This window comes from Sprattus sprattus (genome assembly GCF_963457725.1).
Source record: "Sprattus sprattus genome assembly, chromosome: 15".
In the NCBI taxonomy this organism is placed as follows: domain Eukaryota; kingdom Metazoa; phylum Chordata; class Actinopteri; order Clupeiformes; family Clupeidae; genus Sprattus; species Sprattus sprattus.
In genome coordinates this window covers 8,257,833-8,275,069 of record NC_137913.1, presented here as the reverse complement: position 1 = coordinate 8,275,069, position 17,237 = coordinate 8,257,833, and the positions used below count along the sequence as shown (strand labels likewise).

The window sequence follows — 17,237 nt, the reverse complement described above, 5'->3', positions numbered from 1 at the left end:
CCATTTCGTCAACAAATAAGGTTACAACAAATCAACATCAACAAACAGGGTACAACATTTGCAGTGTATCAACTTTGTTTGCGTGAACAGAGGGATCTGGGATTGAGTCAATTTCCCGGCCTGAATTATTGTTTCAGGATGCCACCGGAGGAAAAGGTTCCGTTTCCCTTCTTGTATACGGTCACATAGCCACAGTGGAGAGTGGTTCTGCCCTTCAGATAGGTTTGGTTGATGCTGTCAAATGATGCTTATGAAAGGCCATAATAATGAGTCGAATAAAGGTGCAGAAAACACAATAAATTCTCCATGGTTACAATCGATTCTTACCCCCTTACAGAGAATATTTTTGTGTGAATTGAAGACGTTCTTTTCAACCTAAAGGGGGGGAGACGAAGCCAAGGGTGACGCTTGGACACTCACCAGGAAGTTGACCGTTTCCAAGGAATTGTAAAGGGCCAGGAAGTGATTGTGTTAGTGCAGGCTGGAAGTGAATGATGGGGTTTGCAGAAAACAGGATATTTTTAGATTCTAATTGTTGAGTGCAGCGCCCTCAAGACAACAGACCACTCATTAGTGTGCTTCTGAATTTTCGCGACGGCTAATCACATTGGTTGGTTTGTCCTTCAAAAAGATGTAAAACTCTCAATTCTGTGCTGAAAACGTTTTGAGCAAACACAACTTGTGAAGTATGATTTCCGATTAGATCTATAACATCCCACATCTTGGTTTTCTACTCAGGCCAACTGCTGTGGGACCCGAGCCAAAACTGAACAAGCCCTGGGACACAGATAATTTGGTGATCCTTTCAAAATTAGTTGGGTCACTTACTCTGTTGTTACACAAGGGTCTGGTCTATGAAAGTTGTGTCTATTACTGTTTTGACCTCCAACACGCCTTCAGTGTCTTTTAATTTCCAGGAAAGTAGGCTATGGAATTATAAAGTAGGACAAGGACTTCTCGCTCACTAAAAATATTGTAATTGAAAAGTAACGTAACGTGGGCTTTTAGCCTATACCGAAACGTGCCGCTGCGACCGTATGCTGGGTTTGAGTGTCGTAGCCTGTAACGTTAACGCTGCATTGACGAGGCGGAGCTCTGGAGGACATGAGACACAAAACAGCGGCTTCACCTCCTTCGGCGAGTCAGGAACTACTGCAGATGCAACGGAGCCTGGTTAAGTCTGCTAAGAACCTAAGAGTCTAGTCCAATTATCATGAAGAGACCTGCAGAAATCCTCCCCGCAGTGTGTTGTTGAGCCGCGATGGCTGCTTCAGCTACTACGACGCTCTAAAGAATCAAGACATTGCTCTGCCTCCTTCAACGAAAGCCTGAATACGACTATTCTCATTGCAGTGTAGAAACACGCATGATGAACGATGCCAATCTATCCAAGGAGTCTGTGAACTATGTCCTGAGCGCCAGATAGATAGAGCTATATAATCTTGTCTGTAAGCTGTTAGTAATTTTCAACGCCAACGCGTTTTCTTTGAGGTGGAAGGAGCGCCTGCCTGCTTTATCCTCTTGGACTATTTCTGGAATTCGATCTTTATCATGGAAAGCTACACCGACATCTTACTGGTGACTGCCAATGTTGGATCTTTATTTGACAATGTAAGTAGCCCCTTTAACCTACCATTTGTTTTGATGACGCTTGATTTAATAGGGTTAAGTTTTAGTTTCAAACCATCTGTAGATAATGTGTGCGCTTAAATTAGCTGGAATCAACACACGGTGTTTTGAATTTTGCTGGCTTAACAATCACTTAAAGTAACGTTAGGCTATTGGGGTAAAACACAATTTCTTCAGATGGAAACGGGCAACACCAAGACGTGAAACAAATCGGTTGGTTCAAATCTTGACAAACACGTTTTCTTGGTATGTGTGGTGGTAAGCTACTTTGCCAACGGCTGAGGCTAATTCAAAATTAAGAGAGGCGTTCGTTCACAGATGGCCCTTATTCCTTGAAATGGCTTCTTTAGGCTGAAAGCTAAAGAAGTTAAGTGCACTCTTTCGCCCTCACTTCAAAAAGATATACTGGGTCCTCCAGCGCCGTAAAATTACCATGCAATCTTGCTTCTTGGCCAGAACATGACTTGGGCGTGTTCGCGATTCCTACCGACACTAAGTATTTCTCTGGAAACAACTGTATCCAACAGTATTGCAGCGGGCCTATCCCGCGGCAAGTCCTCCCCCTTGAGTTCTATTTCCCCCCATACAAAGTGAGCTGTCACGGCCTGATGTGAGAGGTGGGGACGTTGACTCTCGTACTGAACCCGGCGGGCGGGTGAGGACCTATCACAGTTTGTGTGTGTGTATTCAAATCAAACAGGAAATGGCAATGTCACGTTTAAAAGTACTACCGCCAAGTTGCAACACACATTCATAACAATACGTTTCTTTCGGAGGAATTTGCTCATATGAATCACTTAAGACTATGGGGTTATCCTGTTCGCAATTAAAAGTGAATTTAGTAATCTTATCTAGCAACTAGGCTACCTTGGATATAGGTTGGTTGTTGACATGGTAACCACCGTAGTTATAACTTGATAATTAACACAAACCGGCATAGTTTAGGCTATAATCTGTCGGACGTAGTTTAAAGGCAGGCCTGCCAGACGTTCTAAATAATTATCATGTCTATTTTTAGGGTTCTACTCATGAAATAGGTTAAACTCAATTTGGAAACCATACAGAAGTGGTAGGCTACCTGGGTCAGTAACTGCATAGTGATAGTAACCCCATTCAAAGAGCCGTAGTCTACGGTGTAAGGTGAATTAATAGCATATATTTACACATTTGTACCTGTATTCCTGTTGAAGTACAGGTATGAGATAAACATGATAAACCTCTCACTTCTTATGTCCATCACAGCAAACCAACCAGAGTGCCTGACAGGCACTGTAGGCTGGCTGCTGCTGCTGCAGAGATCTTGGCTCTGGGTGAGGCTCTGGGTGCTGCTGGTCTCATTTTTTTCAGGGCCGCTTCTTTCTCCATTAGATCAGTGTAGAAACCCAGACCTGAGCCTCAACGCCATCCATCCACGCAGGCGTCTGTGTTGAGCTTTAGAGTCCCAAGGAGGAATGTTCTCCATCAAAGCTCGCGTCTGTGTCGAGCTTCCTTCACTTCAGTTTGGTGTCCTTGAGTCGTGTTGGGGGGGGGGGGGGGGAAGGTGGGCGAAACCGCCCCAAGCTGTGCCACATCAGAGCAGGATCTGTTGAAGAGTACGCTGGTGGGGTATGCCTGCATGGTGTGTGTGTGTGTGTGTGTTTTTCCTCACGGAAATATAAAACATAGCTTTTATGAGTAGAGCGTAGGTGAAATGAACAGGGTATCCCAATGTTTGGCTTGGCTTGGTGTGAAGGGCAGGAGCCTTGGGAAGAAAGAAAAAAGTTTATTGAAACGGTTTACTATTCTCATTTGTAGTTCCACGTTGGTGGAACGAACCGCCTAGCACTACCAGAGCAGGGGTGTCCCTCTCTACCTTTTTAAGAAGCTCTTGAAGACCCAACTCTTCAGAGACCACCTCCCTTCCTAACTTCGACTAGTACTTAACTTGCACTTACAGCAGTTACATTCCTGCACTTCTTTTTTCTATGTCTTATGTAAAATAGTATTTATTGTTAGGTCTAGATCTTTATTGCTCGTAGCCCGGTTTTCTCCCTTGTACGTCTCTTTGGACAAAAGTGTATGCTAATTGACTTAATGTAATGTAAATGTAAAATGGTTTGCATCCTTGGAAAAAACTGTATAACCTGCAACAGTCTGTGTTTGCTAACACAAATGATATGTTGTGGTTGGGAGACTAGGGTTTCACCAAACTGTTTGGCTGTAATTGTTTGAGTAGCAGGTGGTTTTTTGAAAACAGAGGGTTCGGAAAACTTTGCTCTCGATCCGAGTCTTGCAGTGTTGTTTTTGAGCTAAAGCCCAGCCAAGTCTCCTGGTCTCATTGTGCGCGAGGAGGTGGGGGGAGGGGGTGGGGAGGGAGGGCCGGCACTCATGGAAATTTGGCCACGGACCATGTTTCCCCTGGCCATATTTGGCACTAGTTGAAAACATGTCAGCTCCCATTGTGACTGGAGGATGGGGGATGCCTGTAAACAGATTCTTATCTGGCCCTGACGGGTCTCAGGCTCCTATTTTTACTATGCTTGTCTCATCTGTCTAAACACTCACACACACACACACACACACACAGACACACACTCACACACACACACACTCTCACAGACACACACAGGCACACACACTCTCTCTCTCTTACAAGACATACACGCTCTCTCTCTCTCTCTCAAACCCTCTCACAGACACACACACACGCATGCACACTCTCTCTCTCTCTGTCACAAGATATACACACTCTCTCTCTCTCAAACACTCACACAAACACACAGGGAATCCAGGCGTGGGGTGGACTTTTATGTCCTCGGATGGCGTATTCTTTTTTTACTTGATCGTGCTTCTATTTTAACAGATGTGGACATAGCCTTGAGGAGACGGTCCTGACAGGCCTCCAGATGTGCCCTCCAGTAGGGGGTGGGGGCGGTGGTGCCCTCCAGTAGGGGGTGGGGGCGGTGGTGCCCTTCCAGTAGGGGGTGGGGGCGGTGGGTGGGCAAGGAGACCCAGAGCCTGATGACACTAGACAGAGCTGACCATCTAGTGACACTAATACACATCATCTGAGAGTGCACAGGCCAGGCCTATGGCACTGTAGGTAGCTCGAGCAGCTATCAGCAGCATTTTCACACGTTTTTGTGTTTCCGTGTGGACACGGATTAGTTCTCAGGGCGCTGGCCCCAACCCTTTTTGAAAACGCGAAGGAAAAACATAGTTTTCAAAACGCTCCGTTGTCATGTGGATGACCTGTAACCCTGCTTATCTTCACACTCCACTTATAAGAAGCAAGACTGCTTTTTCCCTACACACACACACACACACACGCAAACACACATACACTCACGTATCGTTCCTTCCTCAAGCGTCTCTTCCTCCTACTCCTCCGGCATGTCTCAGGTATGCAGTTTGGACGAGGAAATTATATTTGTGTGCGGGTGTGGAGGTTTATTTTTTTTCCTCCCTAAGGAGGCCATCTTCCTGCTGGTGGGAGCTCTTCCCCACCCACTCTCACCCTCTGGGGTGAGGGGTGAGGGGGGAGAGGGAGGGGGAGGGGGATGCGTCGCGTCGCTGTTCTCTTTTTATGGGCAGGATCTGATGGTAGACTGCGTGTGTGAGGGAGCGTGGGGGACAGGCCCATACTAGACCATCTCTTCCCCCCGCTGACGGCCTGCCTCACCTGTGGAGCGTGAAAGACCATTTCCCACACGGTAAACACACTCACGCACCGCTAACGCCGCGCCACGTCACGGAAAAACTTGTGTGCTCTAGGTCAGTGTGTAAAAACATCATGCCGAGGTGTGTCTGGGGTTGGGGGGGAGTGTGTGTGTGTTGTGTGAGATGGATGTTTAAGGAGCTCACTGCAGGATATATACTGTATGGCGCTGTGCAACATTATCCTCTCAAATGAAAGATTTATCGCCCTTAAAAATTAGCTGCTCGAGCTGCATGCCTTTTTTAAAGTCTGGAGAGTTCATATAGCCTAGTACAGTCCCATGGCAAAGAAAGGCACTGCATAGTGTGTAACCCAGGTGGTGTGTGTGTGTGTGTGTGTGTGTGTGTGGTGTGGTGTGGTGTAGTGTGTTGTTTTGTGGACTGTGTGTGGGAGGCTTGTTGTTATTTGGGAGTGTGTCAGATCAGTCCTCTCAAGAGCTTTCTTTCAAACAACATGTTCCTGCTCATTATGACAAGTTCAGTAGTTGATTTTCTAGAAGGTTTCATAAGACTTTTCATGGCAGACTTCTGATGAAAGAGATTAAGGCTAGGCTGTGTCTTACGCAACCTAACAGCCACATAAAGATGCCATTATGACCTAAGTAGAAACTGATCCCGTTTTAAAAGCTGCATTAGGGAACCCTTCTAAAAGTAACTTTTAGTCATATTTACTTGAACTGTCTTTATGGCCTAACAGTATTACATGAGACCGATAATCTGCAAGAATCCACCGCGACCGAATCAAAGCGACCAATCGGAGCCAGGAATAGCAGCCCCCTCCCCCAACATGCTCTTTTTAAGCTCAATATCCTCATTGAGTGGCTTCAGGAGAAAAGCAATGAAAATGAAAAAGCAATAAAAAAAGCGTCCTGTGTATCTTGTTTATGCCCAATGCTAATGCTAGTAGACAGTAGCTGTGTTTACATATAGGTTATGTATTAGCCCAATGCTAACTCTAGTAAACAGTAGCTGTGTTTACATGTAGGTTATGTATTAGCCCAATGCTAACGCTAGTAAACTGTAGCTGTATTTACATGTAGGTTATGCATTAGGCCAATGCTAACGCTAGTAAACTGAAGCTGTTTATAGACCTACCTTGTATGTAATCTATCAGGTGTCTGCATTGTAGTTGTGAGCAAGTGTCATTTGAGGGTGTTTATCTTATGTAAGTCTATATTGGCTTTGAACAGGATGTTTTACAAATGTGGTGATGTAGCGTATTTGTGTGTTTTTGTAGTTAGAAGCGAGTGTGAGTGGGACATGAAGTAGTTACGTTACCGATGACAATAAATCTCTGCTGTGGAAGGGTCTGAAAGAAGGGGGTGGGATTATTTCGTTTGCATACATTTTTAAAATCTTGTCTTATCTTGCTGGTTTCTCCAGAATCACCTACCCCATCCCATGGAAATGGGAGGTGTGTTTTTGAGAACTCTGTTATTGAGGAGGTGTGTGTGAGAGACCGTGAATATGAGTGTGTGAGATGGATAGAGAGAGAGAATGTGTAGCACTGGTGGCATCAGGACTGTGTTTTTTTTTGCTGAAGATTGTGATCTGTTACGCGTCTTACATCTCTTAAAGTGAAAATAAATTCACTTCTGTTTATAAAATCCTTGTTTGACTTTCATTCGACCGTGCGCTCTATTTTAGTTGAAAGTGTCACACAAGCAGCGTCTCCCATGATGTATATAAAGCCCTTAAACTGCCCCATCGATGCAAGCGGCACCAATCACACTCTGGGGGATTTTCACTGCCCACCCTGCCTGCCGTATGATGTCCATAATCTCCAATCCTCTCTTCTCCAGGGCAATGCCTAGGAGTGCTCGCTTATAGGAAGGACACCCACGAGAACAGAACGCACATGGCTAGCCTGTTGTCTGGTCGCGGATGCTTAGGGAGAGAGACTGAGGGTGCAAGCCTGTTGTCTGGTGGTGGATGCTTAGGGAGTGAGAATGAGGGGGCTAGCTTGTTGACTGGTCGTGGATGCTTAGGGAGGTCGTCTGAGGGGGCTAGCTTGTTGTCTGGTCGTGAATGCTTAGGAAGTGAGGCTGAGGTGGTAACACCGACTGGCCTGAGTCTAACCCATAGTCCTCACATTGTACAGCCCACTGAAAAGAGAGAGCCTCGCTGGTGTGATGTGTCCTGAGAGGCTGTGACAGAAGAATGGTGTCTGCAGAAGCGGTCCAAACATGGTTGCACTTGCACGCACGCACGCACGCACGCACGCACGCACGCACGCACGCACACACAGCACATACAGCACACACAGCACACATAGCAGAAGCAGTCCACACACGGTTGCATTCAGGCTTGATGTGGTTAGTGCCTCCTCATCAACGCTAACACGTGGCGTGCCAAGCAGCGTCCATTTCAAGTGTTGTTTTGTGCGTCGGTGTAACGAAATGTATTTTTACGGTGAATGAATCGCTCCTATGTTCAGTGGAGTTATTTCTGTACAGGCCCCTCTTTGGCGCTTTGTGTTAGTCCTCAGGATCTCAGCACCGCTCCCGCAGTACGCAGCACTAAGTCTGGGAAAGGACCTGCACACACTCTTCTCTTTCCGTTAGAATTAGCACATGTTTTGTTTCTGTTTGAGTTCTCTGCGAGAACAAGTTCATGTTTTCTTTTTCTCTCTCTGCTAGAACCGGAACATGTTCTTTTCTGCTATGCAAGAACCAGTACTTGTTCTCTTCTTGACTTCAGCTTAAACATGTTCTCCCCTCTGCATGACTCAGTTTGTATCCTCTTCCTCTTCATGTTCATTTGTGGTGGGCTTTGGCTTTGCTCACAGGCTGCTCTCTACCTGTGAGAGGATGCCCGTCTGAAACTAAACTGGCCCCTGTGAAAGGACGCCCGTCTGAAACTGGCCCCCGTCAGAAACTGGCCCCCGTCAGAAGATGCCCACCTGAAACTGGCATCTGTGAGAGGGTGCCTGTCTGAAACTGGCCCCTGTGAAAGGATGCCCGTCTGAAACTGGCCCCTGACACTAATTTGTTTTTCGGCTGCTACAGGCACCGTGATGGAACATTATTCATGCATCAACACACCACAATATTCAACTAGTGTAAACGCACTCTTGTCACACACACACACACACACACACACACACACACGCTTGCACGCAGCATTCAAAAGCCACTTGCTGGCTCTTCGGTTTAGTCCATCCCTGTGCCGGGCAGCCATAAGGGGTGTGGTCACATGCCTTTCTGCATGCCGTGGAAATCCATTAAGTGGTTAGCAACACTCAGCACCGCTCCATTTCAGTCCCAGTCTTCAGCCTGTGGAAAGACACTGGATAATGCAGCCATCCTCTTTATACTGATTCCATTAGGGCTGTGTGTGTGTGTGTGTGTGTGTGTGTGTGACAAGGCTGTGTGAGCCAGGACGAGGAGGGGAGGGTGTGAGATGTGTAAGGAACGTCATTCAGAGGTGAACTCAGTGCTCCCCTCTCTTCGTCGTGAGGCCTAATCCCTCCCCTCTCCACCGTGAGGCCTAGTCTCTCTCTTATCTCCACCGTAAGGGCCCTGTCTCTACCCTCTCTCCACCGTAAGGGCCTTGTCTCTACCCTCTTTCCACTGTGAGGCCTGGTCTCTCCCCTCTCTCTACCGTGAGGTCTCTCTTATCTCCACCATCTCTCTCTTATCTCCACCGTGAGGCCTTGTCTCTCTCCTTTCTCCGTCTTGAGGCCTAGGCTCTCTCCTATCTCTGTCTTGAGGCCTAGTCTCTCTCTTATCTCCACTGGGAGGCCTTGTCTCTCTCCTTTCTCCATCGTGAGGCCTTGTCTCGGTCTTATCTCCGTTGTGAGGCCTAGTCTCTTTTTTTATCTCCACCGTGAGGCCTGTTCTCTCCCCTCTCTTCGTCGTGAGGCCTAGTCTCTTTTTTTATCTCCACCGTGAGGCCTGGTCTCTCCTTTCTCCGTCTTGAGACCTAGGCTCTCTCCCTTCTCCACTGTGAGGCCTGGTCTCTCCCCTCTCTCCACCGTGAGGCCTAATCTCTTTTTTATCTCCACCGTGAGGTCTAGTCGCTCCCCTCTCTCAACCGTGGGGCCTAATCTCTTTGTTATCTCCACCGTGAGGCCTAGTCTCTCTTTTTATCTCCATCGTGAGGCCTGGTCTCTCCTTTCTCCACCGTGATGCCTGGTCTCTCCCCTCTCTCCACCGTGGGGCCTAATCTCTGTCCTCACCATGACAGAGCAGAAGTAGGGGGAGCAGGGGCTACTGCAGCTCTTGAGTGCAGGCCTTCCCCTGAGAGGATGTCCGCCTCCAGGCCCAGATAATGGCCTCCACCCCCTGGACAATATGGAAAAGCTGTTAGTCTCTGGCTTCTTCTTCAGAGCGAGTCTGGTCCTGTTGCCTTATTTCGGACACTTAACTTCTCACACACATAGAGAACCACACTCACGCACAGACACACACACACACACACACATGCAGACTTGAATAGACACGCAGACACTCATGCACAGACACACACACACAGACTTAAAGAGACCATAGACACACTCATGCACAGACTCTGATAAACGCACACAAACACACATTCCCAGACATGCACACAGAATCATACCTCTCACACGCATACATGCATGTTGATAAACACATTCACGCATACACACACACACACACACACACACACACACACACACACACACACGTCTGGCCCATGTTAGTCCCAATGAGAATGACCACACACCATCCAGAGGCCCCAGGCAGGGACACCACTCCTGAACTTGTGTTTCTGCCCTGCAGAGAAGCGCCCAGCCATCTTTCTTTTTACCTGCCTGCAAAGGGAAACACGAAGGCTTTTACACGTTTCCTCCTGACAAAGGTATTTCCATTCCGTTAGGTTAGAAGATGTGGGGGACATTCTTCATATTGACTGGTGGAACTGGTGGCTGGTGGAAATAAAACTTCTACAAACCGCATTTTATCTGAGGACTCAGATCAGCAACCTGTCTTCCTCTGGTGTTCGAGGAGATATGCTGTTGCAGTTAACTTTCAGAGAAAGATGCAATGTCATTCACCCAGAGGTCTCGTGTCATTGAAGGATAGCCTCAAAGAACCTCCAACCACCCAGAAAGACACTCCTACTGTAGCCTAATAGTAATGATAGGGTTTGCAAAGTAGAAGTCATGATCCATTAATATGATTAGCGCAGTAGCATAGTAATGCTCAAAACCCGTTAATATTATTAGCATAGTTAATGTTCAAAATCCATAAATATGATTAGCATAGTAATGCTCAAAACCCATTTAAATGATGAGCATTATTGCTCAAAACCCATTGATATGATTAGCATTGTAGCAAAGTAATGATCAAAACGCATTAATATGATTAATAGAAATGATCCTAACCCATTGATTGATTAGCATAGAAATAATCATAACCTGGTAATATGATTAGCATAGTATTCATAACCCATTAAGCATAGTAGTACAGTAATGGTCATAACCTATTGATATTATTAGCATATTATTGGTCATAACTAGGGATGTCAAAATTAATCAAATTAAATGCAACTTTTGTTATTAATTAATCTAAACTAGACACATATAACAATTTGCTGATTTGCCGTTAAAGTGAATTGACAAAAGTAATCAATCCTTGGCAGTTTGATGTTCACCACACATTAATGGCAAACAGATACTTCAAAAAACCTTATTCAATGAAGAACACATCTTCTTTACATCTGATTAATCTTATAGTATGTCTAAAACTAGTGAGCTAGCTAACGTTGGTAACGTCAAACTACTCTAAAGTACTGATCAAATCTTGCTAGCTGGCGAACTTATGTCACCACACAACCTTTTGACTTTGCTTTGCCTGAGTCTAGTTAATTAACAGTTTGTTCTTACACTTATGGTTAGAACTATTTATAGTAATATGATAGTAATATTCATATCGCACTGTAATGTAATTAGTACAATAATAGACATGTGGTCAGGCCAGTAGATGTAGTAATATGTAATGTATAATAATATAGTATGTTACATGTACCAATAGTAATATGAACGTTGTGCTTTATCATATAGTACCGAGTCTATTTGTTCATGTCATGTGAACTCTGTGTCTGTACATGGATAAGTAGTAATATTTAGTGATCCATATGATGAGAGAAGAGATGTCCCTGTTGTAGCAGAGGATTCACCTGGTGTAAGCCCTGTGTGCTAGCCCTGTGTGCTAGCCCTGTGTGCTAGCCCAAGAGAGTGTGTGCGTGAGATTGCTCGGGTTAGTGGCGTAAGAGTGTGTGAGATGGCTCAGTTTAGTGGCGTAAGAGTGTGTGAGTTGTCTCCAGTTTGTTGCGTAAGAGTGTGAGATGGCTCCGGTTAGTGGCGTTTATCCCCACTCTAACCTGCCTCATGCCTTTTACATGAGCTTGGCACAGTCATCCATTATTCAGCGTGCCCTCAGATTGGCCTCCAGGAAAGTTTTAACCCCTTCAACCTGGCACACACACACACACACACACACACACACACACACACACACACACACACACACACACACACACACACACAATCACAAACACTGACACACAAACAAACACACTCTCTCAAACACTGACACACACATACACACTCTCAAACACTGACACACGCACAAACACGCGCACACACACACACACACACACACACACACACACACACTTACACACACACTTACTAAAACATACTGACTCACTGATGGCTGCCAGCCTGAGTGTGGATGTAACTGATATCTGTGCTTCTGATATCTGTGCTTCACATCAGTAACCAGGACACAAGCCCTTGGCCTGTGGTGTCTAGGAGGTCATGCAGCGGTAAGGGTGTGAGTTTGTGTCAGGGGGAAATCCACCCTTTAAAGATGAGCCATCGTGCTATGGTTCAACTCCTACTATGATGGGTGTTAGTGGAATGTGTTGCTGGCCAGTGCCGTGGCTTCAGGGAAGCCTGAGAAAGCACTGGTCACAATAGGAGAAGATATAGGCCTGCCCCTCAGTCAGGGAAGCCTGAGAAAGCACTGGTCACAATAGGAGAAGATATAGGCCTGCCCCTCAGTCAGGGAAGCCTGAGAAAGCACTGGTCACAGTAGTAGAAGATATAGGCCTGCCCCTCAGTCACGTTAGCCTGAAAGCACTGGTCACAGTAGTAGAAGATATAGGCCTGCCCCTCAGTCACGTTAGCCTGAAAGCACTGGTCACAGTAGTAGAAGATATAGGCCTGCCCCTCAGTCACGTTAGCCTGAAAGCACTGGTCACAGTAGTAGAAGATATAGGCCTGCCCCTCAGTCACGTTAGCCTGAAAGCACTGGTCACAGTAGTAGAAGATATAGGCCTGCCCCTCAGTCAGGGTAGCCTGAGAAAGCACTGGTCACAGTAGTAGAAGATATAGGCCTGCCCCTCAGTCAGGGTAGCCTGAGAAAGCACTGGTCACAGTAGTAGAAGATATAGGCCTGCCCCTCAGTCAGGGTAGCCTGAGAAAGCACTGGTCACAGACAGTAAAAGAAGCCGGAACAGGACAGAAGAAGGAAAAGTAGCCCCACAAACTGGTCAAACCAGAATAAACAGGATTGCAAAAAATCTAAACGGGAGAAATATTTCACAAATATACTGCCCTGTATTTAAGCAGTATTTATATGTTTTTGGGAGCCGGTTCAAGCTGTATAGACTTGTGATATTACAGCCTTAGACTTGGACCGGTTTTCAATTAAAGAATGCTTTACTTTATTTTTGGGAGCTTTCATAAAAGCAAAATTAACTCTCTTTCGTATGCCTGCCTTCATGATGGCAAACAAACACAAAGTAAATAGTAAATATAATGAAAAGTAAATATTGTGGGATGGGGGTATTAAAGCAGTGGAAACTGTGCTTTATGCCTGGGTGTGTGTGTGCGTGCGTGTGTGTGCACTCCTGTATGTCTTTAAATGAACTGGATACTTACAAGCTGACATGCAGCAACACACACTCACGACAGACAGAAGACTGTTGTGGATCTGTTTGAACCAGCCGTTACCCTGCCCACCCGCCCCCTGTGTGCACTGCAGTGATGCGCTGTTCCACTCGCGTGTGACCCGACCCCAATGCTTTCATTTAACACAACCCAAACTGCTCATATTAAACAGGGTAGAGTTATGCCTGACCCACTACCCCATCTGCAGTTTTCTCCAAAAGAAGATCAGACTTGGTTGAATTAATGTAGTGTATTCTTTGGACGAGGTGAAACTTGTACAGTTTATTGAGAATAAAATTCACTCTGTCACACAATAGCCACGCCCACCTGGAGCGTCCATAGCATCCTTTGGTGTTCCAGCTGCAGAAGTATCATGGAGGGAGAACATACTGGGCCACCTATCTATTAGGTCCCATATCAATGTTATTGATCACTATCCCCATCACATTATTGATCCCAACACGCTTTACACCCTTTACTTTTGGTAGTTGTGTGTCTTCGTCCTCTCCCGTACTCAGCTTTCCCTGCTCCGCTTCTACTCCTCCCGCAATGGGATTTATTCATCCAGTGAAGTTTGAGTAAATTATTAGTAGTACTTAAATATTCATATAAGTCTTCAGGCTAAAGTTTGATTTTTACTGACCCGCCTGCAAATGTGATCTAGTGTGTGTTTGGGGTCTGCTGTGTCTACTAGTGTGTGTGTATGCGGTCTGCTGTGTGTACTAGTGTGTGTATGTGGTCATGCTGTGTGTACTAGTGTGTGTATGTGGTCATGCTGTGTGTACTAGTGTGTGTATGTGGTCAGCTGTGTCTACTAGTGTGTGTGTGTGTGTGTGTGTGTATGTGGTCTGCTGTGTGTGCTAGTGTGTACTAGTATGTGGTCATGCTCATACATCCAGGAGCATTATGGGGAGAAGATCCTCTGCTGTGACACAGACACTGGCTGGGCCTCAGTAGCTAATGGAGGAAATCAGGCCTTTTCCACACGCATCGAGTTAGCTTGCACACAGTTATATGATTATATATTTCTCTGGACTTCTGGACTGGAGTGGCTCTCTGTGCTGTGCTGTGCTGTGCTACGTGCGTGGCCTAAGGTTTGAGGGTTGTCGATCTCCTGAGGCCTTGTTCTGGAACATTCTGGGAGTTATGTGTCTCCAGTGGCCTCCCCTGCCCTCCGGTCACTTGACTCTTGTTTTCATTATTGTGTGACACAGGAGGAGCCTCTGGCCATAAAAGGGGACTCTGAACAGAGCTCTCTCAAACCATCCTCATTGGCTAGTCCCGCTATCTGAAGGTCGGGAAGTTTATTTGACTTTCGCTGAAGACTGTGGACCCCGTAGGGCTGGTGGTCTGTACTTCAGCAAGGGCTGGTGGTCTGTAGTTTAGGAAGGGCTGGTGGTCTGTAGTTTAGGAAGGGCTGGTGGTCTGTACTTCAGCAAGGGCTGGTGGTCTGTACTTCAGCCAGGGCTGGTAGTCTGTAGTTTAGGAAGGGCTGTTGGCGCAGCTGGAACTCAAACACAGAGTTGTGTGAAAGAAACCAAGGTGAAAGTTTCATTTGGGAAGAAAACTTTTTGATTAAAATCGCTCAGCCTAGTTATTTCAACCTACAGATCAGACGTGAAATGTAGAGCATGTGTTTAAATATCATAATTCTGTGTGTGATGGGAGGGGGATGTGAGGGCTTGAAATGTGACACACTCCTCCTGAGAATAAGAACCCATCTAACTCCTCTAATGAGATCTGCAGCCCCCTGACACTTAGCCTACATGCTACACGCCATAGCCTACTTGGGACACTCAGCCTACATGCTACACACCGTGGCCTATTTGGGACACTTAGCCTACATGCTACACACCATAACCTACTTTGGAGCAGTCTAAAACTGTGACATACACCAGAATGTGTGTCTCTAAATGGCTGAATACCCCCTGGCACTGCACTGCAGCTAATCGCAACTGATGTGTTTCATTGAAAGAATATGTTGTTTATTTATTTATTTGTTTGTTTGTTTATTTGCTGTGCTGAGAATGCTGTTTCTTACCTGGTGATGTTTTCTTCCTACAGGTCGGGGAGATGCAGAAGGAGTGGCTCCGAGAGTTCTACTCGGTGAGTGTGGCCTCATGTAATACTGCCCACCTCTTCAGTCCACCAGAGTTTCCGTTGATCTTACAGGGTCAACTGATCAGTCAAACCCAGGGTCACATCATCATCACTCAAACCCAGGGTCAGCTGATCAGTCACCCCTAGACATCAGAGGCACCTTGAGAGGATCCATTTAGTCGGAACACTGAACGTTCATCTGCCCCCTTGGAGCATCAGAATCTCCAGGGGAGGCATTGAGTGGTGTGCTCCACAGACCGCGTTCACATCAGAGGAGTTAGCTCAACCAGAGTGCTGCTCAATGCGGCTGGGTGTGTGTGTGTGTGTGTGTGTGTGTGTGTGTGTGTGTGTGTGTGTGTGTGTGTGTGTGTGTGTGTGTGTGTGTACTCATCATTGCCTCATCATAGCCAAACCCTTCTGTGGAAATGACACTCACTGTGTTTGAGCAGGGTGGGTTCGGAGGCGTTGCGTCAGAATGATTCACAGTTCTTTTTAGAAGGAGGACCTCGCTCAGAGTGTAATTTACCATAGGCAGGTGTGAGTGTGAGTAACCCCCCCCCCCCCCCCCCATGCTGGGCCCGCTCAGAGTCTAATTTGCCATAGGCAGGTGTGAGTGTGAGTTAAGCCGAAACCCCCCCACGCTGGGTCCGCTCAGAGTCTGGGCAATGGAGGTTTTCTTTTCCATCCCTTTTTTTCCCCGTCAGTACTGTACTGTCGCCCATCTGTTTGATGGAGGAAATGCGGGGCCTTTAGGCATAGCAAGGCCATGCTCCCTGTTAATGAGGCAGGGTTTAGGCAGGGTTTAGTGGACGAAGTTGAAATGTAGAGCATGTGTATAAATATCATAATGCCGTGTGTGATGGGAGGGAGATGTGTGGGCTTGAAATGTGACACACTCCCCCTGAGAGTAAGAGCGCATCTAACTCCTATAATGAGATCTGCAGCCCCCCCGACTCTTAGCCTACTTGGGACACTGAAGCCCACTAAATGGCCGTCCGTTTACGGAGACACAAGAGAGCCCTCTCCGTCGTTGCAAACCCTCTCCGAGCACCTCTCCGTAGCCTGACATGCACCTCACAATTTTGTAACTATCCGTCTCTGTCAATCTGTCAATACGTCGCTGTTTACCTTGTGGGTAGTAGTATGCCAACATTAGATAGCTGGCTCAGACACCTTGTAAAAGCCTACTTGTGACACTTAGCCTACATGCTACACACCGTAGCCTACTTGTGTCACTAAGCTTACATGCTACACACCGTAGCCTACTTGTGACAGTTAGCCTACATGCTACACACCGTAGCCTACTTGTGTCACTTAGCTTATATGCTACACACCGTAGCCTACTTGTGTCACTTAGCTTACATGCTACACACCGTAGCCTACTTGTGAGAAGTCTAAAACTGGGCCAGGTCATATACTCCAGAAGACATTTATATTCACTGCACTGATCTATAGTGAGACTAGTTAGGTTTCACAGAAGTCCCGCCCCTCAGCCAATGAACAGTGAGAGAGACTGGATGTGTTCTAACCTTAACCAATGAACAGCAAAAGAGACTGGACGTGTTCTAACCTTAACCAATGAACAGCGAGAGAGACTGGATGTGTTCTAACCTTAACCAATGAACAGCGGGAGAGACTGGATGTGTTCTAACCTTAACCAATGAACAGCGAGAGAGACTGGATGTGTTCTAACCTTACCCAATTAACAACGAGAGAGACTGGATGTGTTCTAACCTTAACCAATGAACAGCGAGAGAGACTGGATGTGTTCTAACCTTAACCAATGAACAGCGAGAGAGCCTGGATGTGTTCTAACCTTAACCATCTGTCTGCTCTGTCCTGTTATCCATTATTAATAAGGGAGGTTAACAAAGCACTCTATGCTCGC

General features: G+C 46.4%; 1 protein-coding gene across 4 annotated transcripts in view; it reads left to right on the top strand.

The window, feature by feature from the left end:
• Window positions 1–957: 957 nt before the first annotated feature.
• Window positions 958–17,237, top strand: part of inpp5l (inositol polyphosphate-5-phosphatase L) — a 39,235-nt gene continuing 22,955 nt past the window's right edge. For all 4 annotated transcript variants that reach the window (XM_080852384.1, XM_080852382.1, XM_080852383.1 and 1 more), the window contains exons 1-2: window positions 958–1,611; window positions 15,314–15,355. In XM_080852384.1, the coding sequence (XP_080708510.1) occupies window positions 1,552–1,611; window positions 15,314–15,355 (102 nt within the window). In that variant the 5' untranslated portion in view covers window positions 958–1,551. The remainder of the gene's footprint in view (window positions 1,612–15,313; window positions 15,356–17,237) is intronic.